Source organism: Nyctereutes procyonoides, unplaced genomic scaffold (assembly GCF_905146905.1).
Source record: "Nyctereutes procyonoides isolate TBG_1078 unplaced genomic scaffold, NYPRO_anot_genome, whole genome shotgun sequence".
In the NCBI taxonomy this organism is placed as follows: domain Eukaryota; kingdom Metazoa; phylum Chordata; class Mammalia; order Carnivora; family Canidae; genus Nyctereutes; species Nyctereutes procyonoides.
The window spans coordinates 21,019,525-21,040,946 of NW_026575136.1; the positions used below are offsets into that span (position 1 = coordinate 21,019,525).

General features: G+C 42.8%; 2 protein-coding genes and 1 non-coding gene across 8 annotated transcripts in view; 2 read left to right on the forward strand and 1 right to left on the reverse strand.

Moving 5' to 3' along the window:
* The window catches only part of LOC129495475 (thioredoxin-like protein 1), a 33,480-nt gene extending 28,345 nt beyond the window's left edge, over nucleotides 1–5,135 (reverse strand). For 2 of the 4 annotated variants that reach the window (XM_055303001.1, XM_055303003.1), the window contains exon 1: nucleotides 4,800–5,133. In XM_055303001.1, the coding sequence (XP_055158976.1) occupies nucleotides 4,800–4,897 (98 nt within the window). In that variant the 5' untranslated portion in view covers nucleotides 4,898–5,133. Of the gene's footprint in view, nucleotides 1–2,842; nucleotides 2,998–4,799 lie in introns of all 4 variants that reach the window. The other 2 variants (XM_055303004.1, XM_055303000.1) reach the window with 2 other exon arrangements.
* LOC129495627 (U6 spliceosomal RNA) lies at nucleotides 2,178–2,281 on the forward strand. Its single transcript, XR_008661569.1, has one exon. It is a non-coding gene; the product is annotated as a U6 spliceosomal RNA (small nuclear RNA).
* Nucleotides 5,136–17,766: 12,631 nt separating the features above from the next.
* The window catches only part of LOC129495477 (WD repeat-containing protein 7), a 353,352-nt gene continuing 349,696 nt past the window's right edge, over nucleotides 17,767–21,422 (forward strand). For 2 of the 3 annotated variants that reach the window (XM_055303010.1, XM_055303012.1), the window contains exon 1: nucleotides 17,767–17,984. The gene's annotated coding sequence lies outside the window, so the exon portion shown is untranslated. Of the gene's footprint in view, nucleotides 17,985–18,248; nucleotides 18,265–21,422 lie in introns of those variants that run through there. The other variant, XM_055303011.1, reaches the window with a different exon arrangement.

Below are 21,422 nucleotides of genomic sequence, written 5' to 3' on the forward strand. Positions count from 1 at the left end.
ATTTATTTATGATAGTCACAGAGAGAGAGAGAGGCAGAGACACAGGCAGAGGGAGAAGCAGGCTCCATGCACCGGGAGCCCGACGTGGGACTCGATCCCGGATCTCCAGGATCGCACCCTGGGCCAAAGGCAGGCGCCAAACCACTGCGCCACCCAGGGATCCCGAAAATGTATTTTCTTTTAGCACTGGGGCTTACCCATCAGTCATAACAAAACTGGCACTGCTTAAAATCACCAAATGTATCCAAGTATATTCAAAATGAGTAACAGTTTGGAAATAAAAGTTACAAAAACATGTTACCACAGTATATGATTCACATATATAATTTTATCCTCTAAAACAATACTGTTAGGTTACACGTTACTATTCCCATTCTACAGCTAGAGAGTAGAACATCAGAGAGTGAACTGAAATGTCCTGAAGTCATAAGACTAGTTTGCAACCAGAACTATAACTAAATAATTCGAGGCAATATTTACTAAAATACATCAGGCTCTGTGCAATACAGAGATGAATCTGCATTTCATTTCTACTTAGGCTAGAAGAACAAGGACAACACTTTACAATCCAAACTGCATTCAGCAATGGAACCTTAAATCATTTAACCTGTGACTCAAATCCTCCTTTGTAAAATGGGGAATAATTTCAAAGATCATTTTAAGGATTCAGTGAGTCCAAATAAATATTTAAACAAGTCTCTTATGAAAGTAAATAATATGTAAATATGTAAAATAATACACAAATATGACTTTTTGTCTAAAAAAAAAAATACTGGAGAAGGGTGCCAAGACCATTCACTGGGGAAAAGACAGTTTTTTCAACAAATGGTTCTGGGAAACCTGGATATCAGAAACCTGGATATCAACATATAAAAGAATGAAGGTAGATGTTTGGTTGTTTTTTAAAAAAAAATTATTTATTTTTTCATGAGAGAGACAGAGAGAGAAAAGCAGAGACACAGGCAGAGGGAGAAGCAGGCTCCCTGCAAGGAGCCCAATGTGGGGCTGGATCCCAGATCCTGGATCACACCCTGAGCTGAAGGCAGAGTCGCTTAACCACTGAGACACCCAGGCATCCCGGATCTTTATAGCATATACAAAAATTAACTCAAAATGGGTAAAAGATCTAAACTTGAGAGCTAAAATTACAAAATCCTTTGATGAAAACATAGGGGTTAAATCTTCATGACACTGGACTTGGCAATGATTTCTGGAATATGACACTAAAAGCACAAGCAACAAAAGATAAATTGGACTTCACCAAAATTTAAAGACTTGTGCATCAAAGGACACTACCAAGGAAGTGAAAGGTAACCAGTAGGAGAAAATATTTATAAATCATATGTAAGAACTAACAACCAAAATATGTAAAGAGCTCCTACAATTCAGTAACAAAAAAACCAAAGTTTTTTTCATTTCATTCAAAATGAGCAAAGGACTTGAAAAGACATTTCTCCAAGGAAGATAAATGATCAATAAACACTAGGAAATATGCTCAACTTCATTAGTCACTAAGGAAATGCAAACCAAAACCACCAGACCACTTCACACACATTTAGGATGGCTATTAAAATATAAAAAACGTTCGCAGGTATGTAGAAAATTGGAACTCTCCTGCACTGCTGGCGGGAATGCAGAAACGGTGCAACCACATTCTACTCCAGGTAGAAAAAGAAAAAGAACTGAAAGCAGGGACTCAAAGAAATCCTTGCACACCAATGTTGAAAGCAGTATTACTCACAATAGACAAAAGATGCAAACAACCGAAATGTCTATCAAAAGATGAATAAGCAATATATGATATAAAAATACAATGATTAATATTTAGCTTCAAAAAGGAAGTTCTGACACATGCTGCAACATGTGTCAGAACCTTGAAAACATGTTACATGAAGTAAGCCAGAAATCAAAGGACAAATATTATATAATTCCACTTACATGAGGTATACAAGAATAGGCAAATTCATAAATACAAAAAGAAGTTACTAGGGGTGGGAGGTTGGGGGTAATGGGTACAGTCATCATTTAATGCTTTTATCCGAGACAATGAAAAAAATGCTAGGAAACAATGATGATGTTGGTACAACATTGTGAATGTTAATGCCATTGATTTGTACATTAAAAATGGCTAAATGGTAAATGTCATGTTACATATATTTTACAATTAAAAAACTTGAGTGCTCACTTTGGCAGCATATATATTAAAATTGGAACGATATGGAGATTAGCATGGCCCCTGCACAAAGATGACATGCAAATTCATGAAGCATTCCATATCAAGAAAAAGAAAGAAGAAAGAAAGAAAGAAAGAAAGAAAGAAAGAAAGAAAGAAAGAAAGAAAGAAAGAAAGAAAGAAAGAAAGAAAGAAAGAAAGAAAGAAAAAGAAGGAAAGAAAGTACTGGATACCCTTGAAGATTCTTCGACAGAAGAGCGACAATCTGCATAATATTTTATGAAATTACTAGGTTACATACAACGTGAAAGTGGAGAAGAAGGAATAAGGCTTAAAGTAGGGTAGGAAAAGAAATAAATAGGTGCTAGAGAAAACTATGTTCTTGGTCTAAAATGGCACATTAACTTTGATCTAAGAGGTTTTCTACACGATCTACTGGATAGAGTTGTTGGAGGGTCTAATACTGGATGCACAGTTACCCCAGTTGGGTCACACTGACACACAGTTTGTGTAAGAATACTAATGGCCAAAATATTATAGAACTTTAAGGCAAAAACAATCTTACTAGATTAATAAATATCACCTATAAATAGAGAAGTTCTCTAAATCCAAGCATTTTCTTTGCGCTCAGTTTTTTTAACAAAGTAAATTTTCATTGCATCAAAATACCTTTTTAAAAGCATATCACACAGTCCTTTGCCAATCAATGTCTGCAGTTGTTTATGGTTAAATGTTGCCTCATTGTTAATGGAAGTGTTTCCTTAATAGCAAGTTTCCCAACTTTCCTCACTTCGATTAATAAATTATCACTGTCATTTTTTCCGCTACGGTAAAGGAAAAAGAGAGGATTAATTATTGGGGGATGAAAATTATTCACTCCTGTGGATGAGAATTAGAAAAGTAAACTAAAAAGGAGATTCATCATTAAAAGTCATCTCTTCCCTGTTCCAACTTGGTCCTAGGCACTTCACAATCGTACAGGGGTCCCTCCATACTCAACAACACAGACACTACAAAAATCACTTATCGCTGGGAAGACACATTCATACAATTCGGACACTCCTTTTATCCACGTCTTTATAATGAAATCTTTATCTTCCTCAATTCGGTAAATGCGAAAGTCCACATGTCAAACTGGGACTCCATGCCGCCCTATGAAATCCAGTATAATGTCCCTTTTCAATTCTGTAGGAGAGAGACTGGCACAGGAATAAGTCCTTAATTGTCTTCCTATCTGCACCCCTCCCCCAGCGCAAAAACTACCTAATCCTAACGCCACGGCTTATACACGCAACACTTACATTCAGCAGCCACGAATCACTTTTTACGCTGATTCAAAAATCCTTGGGCAGCCCTGGTGGCTCAGTGGTTGAGCATCTGCCTTCGGACCAGGGCGTAACCCCGGAGTTCCCGGATCGAGTCCCGCATCGGGCTCCTTGCGTGGAGCCTGCTTCTCCCTCTGCCTGTGTCTCTGCCTGTGTGTGTGTGTGTGTGTGTGTGTGTGTGTGTGTGTGTCTCATGAATGAATAAATAAAATCTTTAAAAAAAAATCCTGCCTTAGGTGTCAAGTTACCTGGACAATGAGATATGTCACCTGAGCAGTGATAAATGTCGTGGATTTCTCCAGCTTGGTGTAAGCGTGAGTAACCCTCGGGTTTATCCTCACGATAAACGGAGTTTGACCGTCCTGAGTTAGGAGGTAGTGGCCTGCACAGGCGGAGGTCGGTAAACACGCCCTCTGAAACCCTGGCTCTGCAGGCAGGCCTGCTGCCGACACGTCACGCTCACACAGGTGCGCGGCGCACTCAGAACGTTAACTCCAGCTGTCTGCGACCTATAATAAACTACGCTGGGAGTCACCAAAGCCGGTTGGGCTACTTTCGAGATTTCTGTCCTCTTTAAACCATCGGGTCAAAAATGGGAGTCCACACACCATCAAGCTCAAATCCGGGTGTCTGGAGACCTGCATACACGGTGCATCCACTCACTCACTCCTGCAACTTCGGTGACCCGATGCAGCCGCGCACACAGGGGAGCCGAAGTCACGGAGGTACCGGCCAAGCCAGTCGCCAAACCATTAAGAAAAGTAAAGAGCACGCGGGCCCAACGTGGGTTTAAAATGCATCCGGGAAGCCTCACGACTAAGCGCTACGCAGTGTAAGTTGGATATAGCCCCAGCTAAATTTTTTTTTTTTTTTTTAAGAATTGCAGGTAGGGAAGAAAGCCAAGGTGTTGGGCGAATCAAGGTTTTAGGATTGCTAAGATGCAAGTGACAGCTGGCTCCCAGGAGCGGAGTGGACGGGCGAAAGCGGGGGCGGCCCGGGAGGGCCGGGGTGGGGGCGGGCTCCACGGCCCGAGCCCGTCCGCGGGTGCACGAGGGCCGCCGGGGCCTCCCGGGCCGGGGAGCCGGAGGACCAGGCCCCGCACCGTCCGGGCGTCCCCGGTGCACCCCGCGGGCTCCGGCGCGGGAGCCGAGGCCTCCCCGGGCGGCGGCCTGGGGCTGGGGCTGGGGCTGGGGCTGAGGCTGAGGCTGGGGCTGGGGCCGCGGCCGCTAGGGAGCGGGGCCCGGGGAAGGTGGGGCAGCAGGCGGCGACACGCAGAGCCCGCAGCTCGCGCCCGGCCTCACCCGCGCATGGTGAACTTGACCACGGCGAGTCTGGAGCCCGCGCCGCTCAGCTCCGGCTGGAAGTCCGGGTCGCTCCCGACCGGCTTCACGCCCACCATTCTCGGCCCGGCAGGGCGGCCGCGACGCCACCGGCTTCCGAAGTGAAGGCGAAGGCCCGGGAGGGGGCGGGGGCGAGGGCGACGCTCCGGAAGGCCGAGGCCCGGGCGCAGGCGGCGGCGACCGCGGCGGCTCTCCGGGGCTCTCAGTGCCGAGTCACGCCCGGGAGCGGGGCGGCCGAGGGGGCGGGCGCGGGCGCGGAAGGCGGGGGAAGGGGAGGCCTGCGGCGCCCGGCAGCCACCGCGCGGCGGGGCCCTCGGCGCCTGCGCGCCGCGACGTCACTTCCGCGTCGTTTGGTTTGCTTCCCGCCGCCCAATCCTATGACGCGCCGCTGGCCCCGCCCCCGGAGGAGGAGCCCCGCGCCGGCTGGAGCGGCGCAGGCGCAGAAGAGCGGCAGTGGGGGGGAGGGGAAGGGGGAGGGGAAGGGGGAGGGGGCAGGGAGGGGAAGTGGGAGGGGGCAGGGAGGGGGGGCCCGTGGGGTTCTCGGCGCGGCGGGGACTGTGGGCTTCCAGCGGGTCCGCTCGGAGGGGGAGTAAAAAGGGAACCCGTCCCCCCCCCCCCGCGCTCCACGTTCGGGGCGAAGATCTGAACCCCCGAAGTGCTGGAAGATGTACTTTGGTCTCCTGTTGGGGCTGCAAGTCGCCCCACTAGACAAAAAGGGACTTTAGGCACATTGATTTAGGGATCCCGTGGCTCACGGGCCTTGTGCTGCCATCCACAAGCTGCCACGCACCTGCCTTTAAGTTGTGCCTTAAAGAAACGAAAGCATCGTCCTTCCTTTAGAGTGACCCCGTCTCCCTTGAGAAAACGAGTGGGAAATAGCAGAGGGACACGGAGCTGGAGAGGATCCTAACTGGGAAAGGAGCAGGGGGCGGGGGAGGGCGAGAGCACTGGGTGTCCTACTGTGTGTTGGCAAATGGAACTCCAATAAAAAAATGCAAAGAAATAATAATTAAATAAAATAGAATAATAATATAAAATAATAAAATATAAAATAAAATAAAATAAAATAAAATAAAGAGTTAAACAATAGACCTGCCCTACGACCCAGCAATTGCACTGCTGGGGATTTAGCCCAAAGATACAGATGCAGGGAAACAGCAGGACACCTGCACCCCGATGTTTCTAGCAGCCATGTCCACAATAGCCAAACCGTGGAAGGAGCTTCAGTGTCCATCGACAGATGACGGATAGAGAAGATGTAGTCTATGTACACAATGGAATATTCCTCAGCCATTGGAAATGACAAATACCCACCATTTGCTTCAACGTGGCTGGAACTGGAGGGTATTATGCTGAGTGAAGTAAGTCTGAGAAGGACGATCATCATATGGCCTCATTCATTTGGAGAATATAAAAAATAGTGAAAGGGAATAAAGGGGAAAGGAGAGAAAAATGAGTGGGAAATATCAGAGAGACAGAACATGAGAGACTCGTAACTCTGGGAAATGAACAAGGGGCAGTGGAAGGGGAGGTGGGGGGGTGACTGGGTGATGGGCACTGAGGGGGGCCCTTAACGGGATGAGCACTGGGTGTTATGCTGTATGTTGGCAAATTGAACTCCAATAAAAAAAATAAAAAATAAAAATGGAAAAAAAATAGAATGATCACATCTTCCTCTAGATAATCACAGTCTCTTGATAGGGGCCCACAATAGTTACCCTAACAAGTTTGCAAAGGAAACGGTGGGGATGAATGACACAGGGGACAAATGGAGCAGGTAAACTTGCTAGAAATTGGGGGGCTTGAGCTGAATTTTGATAGAAGAAGGTAGCCAAAAAAAAAAAAAAAAAGAAGGTAGCCAGATGGTGAGAGGTGACAAAGGTATTACAGGAAGAAGAACCAACAGTACCAATTCGTGGTTTGGGAGAGCTGATGATAAATAATGATAATAAATAGCTAACAATGTGTGCACTAGACAAGATATGGCTCTTTGTGTATATTAGCTCGTGTAATTCTCACAACCACCCTGGGAAGTAGGTTCTATTATTATTTCACCCACAGACTGGTTCTCCCTAGTTCACACTCCTAGTAGGATGTCAAATCAGCAATCAAGTTGAGGTAATCTAACATCAGCGTGTTCTTTTAAATGTCAGGCTAGGTGACTGAATGATTTGCTTTTGGATTTAGCTGAGGTGATGAAACTGAGGAGGAAGGTGCAGGTATGATCAGGACTCGCTAAGGAATTTGTATTTTAACATGAATGCAATGGAGTAATCATTGCAGGGCAATTTTTTTTTAATTACAAAAAAAAAAGTGCCTTTAGCAAAAGCCCTCAGGTGGCAGTAAGGAGGATAGAAGGTGATGAGACAAATTGAGGTTACTGAAGTAATCCAGGAAGTGAGTTATGGGAGTAGCTGAAGTGGTAATGAAGAGGACAAGATATATTTGAGAAACCATTAGATAGAAATCACAAGATTTAGTGACCAATTTACTGCAATGACGGAAGAAGGAGGGAATGGTGCAAATATCTCAGTCTTGTGGCTCTTTGTTAAGATGCCAGTAGGATACCTAGGTAATGAGTATAGCAGGTAGTAGGAAGGTTGAGTCTGGAACTAAGAAAAAGGAGTAAGCTAAAGTTGCAGATTTGAGATTTATTAGTTTTAAGGGTGAAAACTGAAGCCCAAGAACACAATTACACAATTTGGAGGCCATGACAATTGTCCCTGTTCTACTGATGACAAGGTTGACTTTTAGACAAGCGTGTAACTCATTCAGTTATACAGTAGTACAGCTGCTTATACCTCATCATTGCACCCAACATTATATTGAAACAGACTTTATGTATGTGCATAGAACTTTCTCGCAGATGTTATTGCAAGGTGATGCTCTACAGAGTGTTTTTCTATATATATTACAAATCTCTTCAAAAATTATAAATAGTATATATATATAGATGTTCTATATTCTATATTTATTTAATATATATTGAATATTCTATATATAGCTATATTTTATATGTATATAGAATGTGTTCTATATCATATATATATATATATATATATATATATATATGAAGAAGAAAGAAAAAAGGTGCAGCTGGGGGAAAAAGTACTGCACAACAATTCTACAAAGAAGGCCCAAGTTTCTTCCTTACCCTATTAGTAGTAACTAGAACAAATATAATATTCACAGTTAATTGGTCTCCTGTGAACTTTATATCATTAAGTAAAGTAAGCTTTTGGTGGGTGCAATTTTCCCCCAAAATGTTATTATTTTTCTTATTTTGTATATACCACCCTAAAAACCCCATTTACTAGAATTTTCCATGAAAATTTTAGAAAAAACTTACCATTAAGCTTCTGCAAAGATGACTTGTGGTTATTCTTAAGAGGATGATACACCTTCCCCATTCCTGAGATGAACATATTCAGAAATGCAAAATACACTGCACATAAACCCCAGCTCCACCCTGTCCCTCACATTTTACTGTAACTGTTATATTCTGAAATCCACAGGTCTCAAGCTGTAGTGAGCTAATTAAAATGTGAGTTTCCAGTTTCACACCCAGAAATTCTAATTCAGTAGTGCTGGTACATGGCTCAAGAATCTGAACTTTAGGGCAGCTCCGGTAGCTCAGCGTCTTAGTGCCCAGGGTATGATACTGGAGATCCCGGATCGAGTCCCACGTCGGGCTCCCTGCATGGAGCCTGCTTCTCCCTCTGCCTGTGTCTTTGCCTCTCTCTCTCTGTGTCTCTCATGAATAAATAAATAAAATTTTTAAAAAATGAGTCTGAACTTTAATAAGCATCCAGGGTTAGCTGATGCAAGGAGTCCATATTTTGAGACATTATTTCATGCTACTTGTCTACTCTCATGTAGCATTTACTATGCATTTAATATGCACAAGGTGCTATGATAATGCTTTGAAACACCTTTCTTCCAGGGACATCAAAAGGGAGATAAGATACTTCTACAAAAGCTAATAATACAAGGTAAAATGTGGTAAGTGCCATAATAGAGCTGTAGATAACATACCCTAGTGGTTGAGAAAAAGAAGAGAATGTTTCCAGCTAGAATGAGCAGAGAATGCTTTATGAAGGAATATGTTCTAAAATTCAGGCCTAGATAAAAATAAGAAATGACTCCTGACTTTCCTCTTAACTCACCAAGAATATAGTTCGCTTTAGATTCACCCATTTTTATCAAGCTCAGCCAGTCACTGGAGGAATGCTTTCTATCATGACTTGTAGCTGCCATGGGTTCACTTTGCTGACTTTACAAACAGATATGTTAGAGACACATCATCCATGGCTTTATCTCTCTCATAGCCCTTTGCATATGGTAGATACAAAATAAGTATAGGTTGAATAAATGAATGGCTGGGAGGCATAATGAGTATGACTCTCAGTTCACAAAATGTAGGGGTACAAGAATTGTTGTATAACTCAATTTCATTTTGACTCTGAACCCTCACCCTCCTCCTGTATCCAACTAGAACAAAAACAACCTTGTCTCCTCCTCTGCCTGCTTCAGAAATTATACCAAATTTCTGAGTTTAGAGTAGAAGTGGGGCATTGGAGTGTAGATGTCTAGGAACACTGTCTCTTCCTACACACCATCTTGAAATCTAGCCCTTTCTGCTTCATGTGACTCAGGAATTGGGACCCCTTGATTGGAGCTGCCTGTGGACCCTTTTGCCTAGACGCACCAGGCTGCCATTTCTCCCCAAGTGTTTGCTTCTTCCCTTCTCCCTCCGTAAAGATTTTCCCTCATTTTCATTAAGAGTTGTATAGTTTCAGCCTTTAAGTTTATTTGATCCACATCCACCTTTTTTGAGTCAATATGATTCTAATCATTTAAAAATATTCCCATGATAGAAAAGAAAGGCACAATTTTCCAATTTCATATATATTTGAGTGTTTGGGGAGGCAGTGTCCAGTATCCATAAAATTTCTGCTGTAAGTTTTTCTTTAAATGTACTCCTCTTGTAAAAAGTGGAGCAAATGCCACTTGGAGTTTTTGAAGAGCAATAGCAAGAATATAATGAAGAAAAAACATTTATTCTGCAACAAAAGTCCTCATAAATTCCTCTGAGATATAAAATACCTCTTTAAATAACTGGATTTGTGTTTGCAGAAGCCCAAGGATATGGATTTATTGATGAATTCCATAAACCGTATGAAATCCCCCCACTAACTTATCAAAATTACAACCACCCCAAAATTCTACATAAAAATAACTTCTGCTTGGGGCATCTGGGTGGTCTGGTCAGTAAAGTGTCCAAGTCTTGATTTCAATTCAGGTCATGATCTCAGGGCTGTGAGACAGAGCCCCATGCAGGTCTCTGGGCTCAGGGAGGAGTCTTCTCTCCCTCAATCTCCTCCCGTCTCTTCCCCCACCCCCCAACCCCTCTACCCCCGTTCATAGGCACTCTCTCAAATAAATAAATAAATAAATCTTTAAAAAAAACTTCTCCTTAATAGCTTATTGTTACCTTATTCCAGAAGAAATAGAAAACTTGTAATATTGTGTGTTCATTTAATTTTTCAATCAACTGGGTAATATCTACGAAAAATAATTTTAGAAAAGGTTTGTTTTATTCTTAAAAACTTGAGGGGAAAATATGTAATTCATGTAATATAAATATTAAATAGAAAGGACATCCCGCTTCATAATTCGCAAACCTTTTCTAGTAGTAGGTTATGGAGTTTGAAAATTAAATACCATTTCCCATGGCTGTCCCTAGGTGGTGCAATGTCTTTCAGTCCAAGGAGTAAGATTCCCAGTTGGGTATTAAATGGTTCCTTAAATAATGCTGTCAAGGGTCCCCAGACAGACCATTTGTCCCACTAACACCATATTCCTTAGCTTTGGATGCTAGGCAGTGTCTTTGAGGAGAGTTTTCTAGGAATTCACGGAGTGACCCATCTCTGTCATAAAACTCCTCCTCCTAGAACATGCTGAAGAAAGTTGCTAGCAATTCTGAGTCAGTGTTGGGTGTTTCCCAGAAATGTAAAATAGCTTTTTATTCTGAAATTTATATCTGAGTTTCAGAAGTCATTAAACTGCCGAGAGCTGCTGTTAAGAAGGCCAGATAGATAAATAATTCTATCACTTCAGTCTCTGAGATAAAAACTCATATTATAATTTTTTAAAGAGTGTGTTGGGGGTTACAATTCACCCTTTGAAACCAAAAACTACACGTGCCTACACCTAACTATATTTTCATTTAATCAATCGTAAAGAGAGCTCTTTGTTGTCTATGGTAGTGTAGTAGATACTGCCTGACTAGAATGTACAGGTAGGGAAGAAATGCCTCCCAATAAAGACTTTGCTGTGTCCAAAGCCCTCTCTCAGGCATGCTCTTGAGCAAACACATTCGCCAAACATACACAAGCTCATCAGTCATCCCGTTCCTGAGGAGCGGTATGTACATACTCTCTGTACCCCTGAGGGCCAGGCACTGAACACATTCAATAACGATAAAATGTATGTTAGCTCCTATATAGTAAGGAAGTGGTTACTTACACAATGTTAAAAACAGTATTTCCCACCAACATTCAGAATATTAGAATCAGAAGAAAATTAGGAGAATCAGACCTAACTGGTAGAAAGTACCAAAGCAAACCACTTCTCACACTGCATTGCATTCATAGTAGATGTATCTGTCTCCCTGCCAGACTGTGAGCAATTTGACCACAGAAACAGGTTTTTGCACTATCTGAATGTCCAGCTCAGCAGAGCACCCAATACCACTAGATGTTGAAGAATGATGCTTTCCACTTTGCCAAATTATATTTAGGACAAGTAAAAGAAAGTACTATTTCATGAAAATAGAAATAAAGTACTCATCGCCACTACCCCTCACCCAACCCAGATTTTTGTGGAGCAAATGTCAGGCCATGACACAATTTCATCTGTAGTATTTTAGCCTGCATGTCTAGAAGATAAGGATTCCTTTAAAAATAACCTTCATAACCAAAATGCCATTATCACACCTAAAATGTTAACAATGCTTCCTTAGTATCATCAACTCTCCATCTAATGTTAAAATTCTCTATTTTCTCCTAATTTATTTATGACTTGTTTGAATCAATATCAAGGTAAGGTATATACATTGCATTGGTTGATATCTGTTTCGCCTCATTTTTATTAAAACTTTCTTTTTCTGAAATTTTATTTGAAATGATTCAAATGGACAGAAAAGTCACAGCAGCAGCAATGGAAGTAGTAGCAGTAGAAGTGGAAAGAGGGAGAAGAAGGTGGGACAGTGAGAAAGAGGGTACCCTTTCTTACTAGCCATTCACTGGGGACTCCCTGAGAAGAGTGTGCTCATGACTAACTTTGCTGTGCTCAGATATTTGCCAGGGCTGCCCCAAGAATAGGTAACCCCAGCTGGAAAGCTGAAGGGACCCCAAAGAAGCATATAGCAGGAGCAGTAAGCAAGCCCTCTCCATAGAGCTAGGAAGTACATTCTCCTGGAAGGAAAATCTGGGCAGTGCATCTTTGTGTCTTCCGTGGCCCATTTTGTGACCCATGGAACCTCTTCTTGGCACAGGATTGAGGACCAGCTCTCCCAAGTCTCTGGTGGTCCTGTCATCCTGCCAGGAGAAAGAAGAGAGAGATTAGTAGGACAAACTATAACCCTTGTTGCTGCAGCCGGTGACAGGGCTACAAGTCACTCATCACGTTGTTTGTTGTTGTTGTTCTTCTTCTTTCTCTTTTAGAGATTTTATTTAAGAGATAGATAGAGAGCGAGAGAGAGCAGGGGAGAGTCTCAGAGTGAGAGAGAGAAAGAGTTTCAAGCAGACTCTGTGTTGAGTGCTGAGCTTGATGTGGGACTCAGTCCCAGGACCCTGACATCACAACCTGAACTAAAACAAAGAGTCAGCTATTTAGCCGCCTACACCACCCAGGTGCCCCTGTCATCCTTCTAATATCCTCTTGCTGATCTTAGTAGCTTGGTGAGGAGCCCCCACATCCTTACACGTAAGGAGCTCAAGCACTCCCAACTTTAACATCTTTACTCCTTCCTAAAAGGTCTAAGTATGGAGCAAATAAAGATATTTCTAGAAAAAGACATTCTGGGGGTGCCTGGGTGGCTCAGTTGGTTGGGTGTCTGCCTTCAACTTGGGTCATGATCCCAGGGTCCTAAGATCGAGCCGCACAACAGGCTCCCTGTTTGGCAAGGAGTCTGCTTCTCTCCCTCTCCCTCTCCCTCTCCCTCTCCCTCTGTGTGCTCACTCGCTTTCTCTCTCTCTCAAAATAAATAAATAACTAAAATCTTTAAAAAAAAAAAGAAAAAGACATTCTGTTACTTAGAACAAATAATTTGGGGCAGCCCCGGTGGCACCACCTGCAGCCCAGGGCATGATCTTGGAGACCCTGGATCGAGTCCTACGTCAGGCTCCCCGCATGGAGCCTGCTTCTCCCTCTGCCTGTGTCTCTGCCTCTCTCTCTCTGCATCTCTATAAATAAAAAAAATCTTTTTTTTTAAAAAAAGAAGAAATAATTTGATTTAGTGGAAGTCGTGAGATAGGAAAAAAAGAGAAGTATCACCCGAGTTGACTTTCAAATCACGTGAGAAAGTACAAACGGAAACTCATACACATTTATAATTACACAAAACGATGCTGAGATCACTTACTACTCTGCTATGACATGATAAAGTGTGAAGACCCCCAGTACTAACACGAAGCCTCCTATCGTGACATGACTTTTAGGCTAATAGGGTCCATAAGGAAAGGACAGAATTAGCAAAATATTAGGCCCTTGTGGGGACCACCAAACCACAGATTTACAATCCATAGGAAAAAAATAATAGCACATGTGAAATCTTCTGGAAATGACAGTAGTAATGAGGCCAGGGAGACCACCAGGCAGAGATTTGTAAAATAGAGGAACAAACCTCCTTCCCTTTAGAGAACTAGCTTGGAACTTAGGAAGTCCAGGAAGTATTGGTGTGTTGCAGGGTAATTGCTACTAAATCCTAAAGACAGGATAATACTTAACTTTTGTTTAATGCTCCGATCATTAAAACATAGCAGGTTCACATTTTTTACCCTTATCCCATGGGTTCCATTTATGGTTCATTTCTCGTAATAATTATACATTTTTGGCTAAGACAATGATGATGAAAACTTCTCATTTGTCCTGTGCCTCTCTGTCTTTTCCACCTAGTGTATCTGATGCATTGCTGGACTGATTTTTTTTTTTTTTTTGTGGCTGACACACCTTACAGTGATTGCCCAGCGAGCCACACTCTGTATAAGTCTCTCTCCTTGAATGCATGTGAAACCTGTGACTTGCTTCTAACCAGTAGAACATGGCAATGGTGATGGGCTGTCACTCGCTTCATTAGGTTATGGATTGATCTATTTCTATCTGTATCTCCAGCTATATAACTCGATCTTTCTTGCACCCACTAGAGAGGTGCTCTTTGCTGGCTTTGAAGAAGTAAGCTTCCATATGAAAGGCCTTTGGTAAGGCTCAGGTGACGAGGAACTGCAGGTGGTTGTAGGACCGGAGGGTCCTTAGTCATTTATCCCCAAGGACATGAATTGGATTCAGATTCTTCTCTGGTTGAGTCTCCAGATGAGATTGTAATCTGACATCTCAACTGTCACCTGGTGTGATCAGAAGCTGTGCCTGAGCTCCTTTTCCATGGAAACTATGAGGCAATGGATGTGCATTGGTCAAAGCCACTAAACTCATGGTAATTTGTTATAAGGCAATAAAAACAAATGTAATGTTATTAGGAAAACACCACTCTATATATTGGTCAAAAGTCTACAATGGCTTTTCACTTCCTTTGGAATCAAGTTCTGAAAGCTTAGAAGGGCATTCAAGGCCTCTTCTTATCTGGCCTTATTCTCTTTTTCCCATGTTATTTTTTATTACTGGGTTTAGGCCCAATCTGAGAAAGACTCTATCAACTTAAGAGAGAGTTCCAAGGGCAAAGATTGCCCATTGAAGGAGTCGCTCCTTCAGAAATAACTAAGTCTTAATACCACAGTTTTCCTATTCATCTGCTTTATGTCCCCCGTACTTCACTTCCAATTTGACTTTATTATATATGTGCTTATATATTCATGTTTTATGTCATATGTTATATGTATATACACACTTGTGTAATACACTTCAAAACTAGCAACAATATCGTTATCCATTCCCAGTTCCTCCTATTCCAAATCCTATCCATTTTTGTAGACCTTCATGAAATTTAATGTGAATATCCTTCCTCATCTCAGTCTATAAGTAAGTCATCTCTTCTCCACTACTCTTTACGTATGCCTTTTTTCTCATACTGTGCTACATTATGGCCATATATCTTGGGGAAATTTGCCATTCTTTTTAGCTGCCCAAATACCTTCCAATGTTTACAGAAGTCGTCATTTTGTGAGCCTTGGTGGGAAGCAGAGCCAGCTTTCCTCTATAGAACTGAACATACCAAATTCTTCCTCCTCTTCTTCTTCTTCTTCTTCTTCTTCTTCTTCTTCTTCTTCTTCTTCTTCTTCTTCTTTGTTTTCTGTTAAGTTTCCATGGATACACGTTGAACTGATTTTTTTTTTTGGTTCTGTAAATCTCTAAGATTTTTGTATAATTCCTCTAGATAAGAGGAATAAATAAATGATTTACTCAAAAATATAGGGGATCCCTGGGTGACTCAGTGGTTTGGCACCTGCCTTTGGCCCAGGGTGCAATCCTGGAGTCCCGGGATGTAGTCCCGCATCGGGCTCCCAGCATGGAGCCTGCTTCCCCTCCTCCTGTGTCTCTGCCTCTTTCTCTGTGTGTGTGTCTATCATAAATAATAAATAAATAAATCTTTAAAAAAATATACTCAGGATCAGCTTACCGAAGTTATAAGTTTTAATTTTCAGGAAGGTTAACATGTAAAACATATATATGTACATATAAAAATGTGTGAATATTTCTGAAATGGAAACATGTTATTCATTCATATTTGAATCTTTATTTTAGTCCTGTAGCTCAGGAAATTACATGCATTTATATGTAGGCTTTGGCAATATGTTTTATGAACTTGGTAGAGAGGGGCCAGAGTGTTAGCAGTCTGAAGGCTTCTCATTAATCTTCCTATTAACCTTGTACTCCTAGGAAGGTATTTGAAACATAGTAAGTTCAATTCATATTTGTTAAATAAAAGTCAACTTTACCCAGGAGGGATATTTTATAGATTACCTTTACAAACCAAACAAGCTTTAATGAAGCCTAAGACTATCCCATGGTAACCACTCTGTGCTTCCCATATTTCCAAAAAGTTCTTGTAGATTGTAAAGGGGATTATGAACTTAACAATTTAAATGTGTTCATCATTATAACAGAGTGAATGAGTATATTGAACCCAGCTGTCCAAGGAATTAATTTCTTCTATTTAACATCATTTTCCTGCTTTTCTCTGCCCCATGTGACTACAAGGCTCTTAGTCAAAAGTCGAAGAAAATCATAGAATCCCAATTTACAGTGTAAGACAACTTTAGAATTGCTGACTTTCAGGTTGTTGTATTGACTTCCTTGGTCAACATTATGATTAATTATTCTCATGGTGGCAGCAGAGCAGAACTGGTCTCTACAAATAAATAGCCTAGAGGAAACAAGACCTGAGACATAAAGAATGCTAAAAGGCCTAGTGAGGGAAAAGGGGGTGTGCCCCCCAGGACACTGATGGGTCTGCACAGTGTTAGAGGGAGGAGGACTGTCTAAACTGGGAAGGAGAGGAAGGAGAAGTTTATCATTTGCAGGAATCATAAATTGCCAAGAAACCCTTTGACCCAACCAATTCTTAGGTCTCTTGACATACTAGTAAGGAAGTGATCCTGTCTCAAGGACTTGTTTGTGCCCTGTTCTAATCCCTTAATCTCCTGCTTCAGACCCATCCAATAGGATTTTGCTACCCAAGACTCAGGTCTAAGAGCCAGCAGCAAAGGGAGCTTGTTAGAAATGGAGGGTTTTTTCCGAAGCCCACTGCAGACCTACTGGATCAGAAACTTCATTTTGACAAGCTCTGCCGGGTGACCTCAATACATAGCTTCCTCTTGAGTCCTTGTCCTGGGAGTCTGTTAGGGAGCTTATGAAGGAAAGACAAAGCTCTGGAATGCTTGTCCTTCCTATCTTGTTAGCAGAACTGACCATTGGCCACCAGCATCGCCCCAAGTTTCTCCCTTGGCTGCTATTCATTCACTCGACAAATATTTGGGAGGAAGATGGGCAAGCATAATGAGTGATTGCTGTTTATTGAGCTCGTTCAGCCTCCTAGATACCCATGAGGTCATTATTTTTTTATACGGGGAGTTGGGGGGAGAATGAAGAGAAGAAGCATCAGGCCCCAGATGGCAATGACAGTGCGCAGGGGGGGCGCTGGCATCCCAACACAGGCCTCTCTGAGGGCGGGTCTCCGGCTGCACCGGGCTCTGCCGCCCACACTGAGCGTACATTCATCCCCTCTCCTCTGCAGGAATGTTGCACAAGGTCAGGCGTCCTGCAGCCTACAAGCCGAGTTCCTCTTCTGGCTCTCTGCGTCGAGGTCAGAAGCAAACAGTCACCAAGTTCCAGAGCTCACACTTTGCAAGGGTCTGGACCGAGTCCCGGGGCAGAAGCGTAAACTTGCAACATCCTGGGGACACCTCCTCTGCTTGCCCTTTCGCTCTTCCCTCCATCTTGGTCCTCCCAGCCTGGGCATTGGAGGCGGGACGCGAGCCTAGACCGCGTTTCCCACAAAAAAGATGGCGACCGCGCGCTCTTTGCCCACAGTCGACACCCTCGCCTGCGATCGGTCTCCTTGGTAACGCGGCTGGCTTCCCCGGCTCCTAGCCGAGGCCCGGCGAGTCTGGCCACGGGGCTCATTTCCCGCCCCCTCGTTTTTGCGACAGTTGCCGCGGAAGTCACGGCAGTCGGGTGTCAGCTGATTTACTGCCGCGGCGGCAACGGCACCTTGAAGCAGCCTCGCCGGGGAGACGCCGCCGGCCGGGCTCGCGGGGGTGGGGGGGCGGTCGCCCCAGGGGTTCGCCCGCCGGGGATTGGAGCACGGCGGGTCGTCCGCGCCGTGCGTCCTCGCCTGCTCCGTCTTCGGCGGGTCGCCCGCGGGTGGTGGCGCGGACAGCATCGCGGCTTGAGATGAAGCTGTGACAGGTGAGCGGGGCTCCCGCGGCGGGGTCAGGGGTCACGGGGTTCAGCCCGGGGGTCCTCGCGGGTCCTCGGTTCAGGTGACCCCGGCTTTGGGCTGGAGACGGGCTCGCCCAAGGAGCGAGGTGGTGTGTGATGAGTGGGTGGTTGGGGCAGCGCTGGGGGGGGGGGCGGGGGGCAGCCTCTCCTTACCTGTGCACCCTCCTCCTCCCGTTTGCGCCCTTGCTTAAGGTGCTGGAGCCTCACCTGCGCGGTGCCCCCGCCGCCCCGCGGCCCTAGGACTTGGGTAAGGACACCTGCTCCTCCCCCGCCTCGCGGCCCCCGCGCCCGGGAAGCGCCCGCTTGGAGCCCGCACTGCCCTGCCCGGGATTTAACAATATCCTTCTATGTTTTCATTCACTCGCCTTGTCACGTTTTTTTTTTTTTTTTTTTTTTTTGCAGGTCCTAGGTAATAGTAATATCTGTTGGTTTCCAACAGTCTGAAATTATTGGTCAGGTACGGTTGCATCTTAGCCTGGGCAGTGTGGATGCTGCGGGCTTGGGGATCCAGGGACAGGGGCCGCCTGCTCACCTGGTGACCTTTTGCCACGGGCTCTGTCCGACCCTTTCGGATGCTTATTATTACTCAGGTCGTTGTGCATAAGATGGGCAAGGATCTCAGGGGACATAAGAGAAATCGGGGTCTTTGACATTTTTGGCTTGGCCCGTGAGGTTTCTTGTTCTCTGAGCTACCGGTGACAGTGGAGTGGAGAGCAGTTTAAAGATTCAAAAAAATTGAAATGCCTTTTTCGACGAAGCCCAAGCCGCCTGGATTTTTGCATTGACGTGCACAGATCTTAGTCATTTCCAACCGGGAAACCCAACAAATATAAAAAGATAGCAAAATGCCTCGTTTAATTTTGACCCGCGGTTATTATTGAGAATTTGTTTATTTGCTTAGAGATCTGTCTTTATTTATTTATTTTTTAGAATACTGCAGAGCTCTACTCAACAAAACTAGGCCATGCCTGTTAGTTTTTCTTATTGCCACCTGTATGCAGCTCGACCTCAAAATATGTTGATGATTCGGTACATTAGAGGGACTGGGCTTTGCTTTATCTTGAGTATCATTGTGGGCACTTGACATTTCAAATAGTTAAGTCTTGTATCTTATAATTTCCTTCTGTTTTGATCTTGGATATAAGTTCTATTTTGAAGCAAAGTAAGTGGGGGTGGTTTATCTACGTAACAGGCTTAAGCATTGAAAACCTTAAAAGCACTGAGCTACTTTTTGCCTTTGTCACGATAAGGATAGGATAACATTTAGCTTCAGTAGTGTGCTCTGTGTTAGGTGGGAGTCCTTAAAGTTTGTTTTGGACCTCAGGTGAAGAGGATTGAATTAATTTTCCCTCAGTTCAGTGGTCATTATTGGCCATTCAGGGTGTGTTTCCTGGTTTTTGTTGTTGTTTTTTGTTTTGTATTCATTGTGTTTTATTTCCAATTCCCACTCCATTCCTTTGATCATCAATACATGGGAAAAAACATTTTAACATGTGTGATGTGTATCCTTTATGTGTGTGTTGTGTGTTATTAAATGTATATTGTTTTGGGTACCCACATTTTTTATTTTTAGAGATAGGCTGTATTTTATATGTTGTATATTATATACTACCTATGTTATATAATATTGTATATTGAATTTTGTTTCTCTCCCTACCGTGTTTTAAAGATCTGACTGCTGCACAGTGTTTCAGAGAGTATATCTGTTATGGGTTTCCATCTACTCTCCTATTTGCGGATGCCCATTTTACCTTTATTTTCCTACTGCTACAGATGAGGTATAACAAATATACCTCCAAGACCTCTGTGATGCTTTCTTTGAGATATATATCCAGAAATGTGACTTCTGGATCATAGGGCGTTCATATATTTTATTGAAGAACTACTAGATTGTGTTCTAGAACAAATTGCTATGGTCTGTACTCCTGCAGGCAGTTCTTGGGGGGGTTTCTGTGTCCTTGCATCTTCATTGTTACTTCGTATTATCCAGTGTCCTAGTTTTTCCACACTAATTGATACAAAGTAAAATCTCATTTTAAATGGCATTTCACTATTAGGAGTTTGAGCATTTCTTCATGTACATTTTATCTTTTTGGTTTTCCCTCTTGTAAAACTGTTCATCCTTTGCCCATTTTTGAGGTTTCATTTCTGCTTGATCTGCAGTAAGTCTTCTATTTCCTAGATACTAGTCTTTTGAATATGTAAGTATCCCTGTTTCTATTCTGCCATTTGTCTGTAACATTTTTCATGATGTGCTTCATTGAACAGAGATCTTCAATTTTGATGCAGTCAGATTAAAAAATTGCCTTATGGTTTGTGCTTTGGGGGTTGTAAGAAGTCTTTCCTCAAATTCTATGTCATAATGTTACTTTTGTGTTTTACTAACTTCATGGTTTTCCTTGAAATGTATAGGGCTTTAGTGTATCCAGAATCTTTTTATATGTCACAAGGAAGAGATTCAGTTTATTTTCCATGTAGTGTTCCCGTTTTCCTAGTGGCATTCTCTCCTTTCCCCTTAGGTAAGATGCTACACTTATTGTGTATCAAGTTCTCATACTCTGAGCACTGTATTCTGTTCCTTTGGTTTATTTGTTTGCTCTCGCTTTAATACCATGTGGGTTTCACACAATGGCTTTGTATTAATTTTTTCCCTGTGTGAATAATTCTTCCCATTTTATTTTATTTTTTTCTTTTTCTTTTTTTTAATAAATTTATTTTTTATTGGTGTTCCCCATTTTATTTTAGCTGGAGTTTGAAATAATTATAGATCACAGGAAGTTGCAAAGATCTGCAGAGAGGCCTGGTTTCCCCCAAGGGGTACGAGGGGTACATTTTTAATAACGTCACCCAGTTTCCTCCAATGGTTACGTTTTATCCAACTAGGTGCAGTGCAATAGCTAAACCCAGAAATTGACTTTTGGTACAAAAGTACCAAAAAAGTACCAAAAAAGTACCATGGCATTTTAGCATCTATGTAGATAGATACGTGTAATCATCACTGCAGTCAAGATAGAGAACTGTTCCATCATTGTGAAGATCTCCTTCCTACTATACCTTTTTAGTCACATCCATCTCCCTTCAATCCCTAACCTCTGCTCACTAATCAGTTTTCCATCTCTAGAATTCTATCTGTACAGGAGTGCTATATAAATGGAATTACACAACATATGACTTTTTTGAGATTGAGATTCATCCAAATTGTTGCATAATTTGGGTAGTATTCCATGGTGTATGTATACTGCAGTTTGTGTAACCATTCACTGAGACATTGAGGCTAGGCTGTTTCTAGTTTTTGGCTATTACAAGTAAAGCTGCAGTGAACATTCTTGTACAATTTTTGTGTATGTGTGGATACAAAGTTTCACATTTTCTGGGACAAATGCCTTGGAACCGGATTGCTGGGTG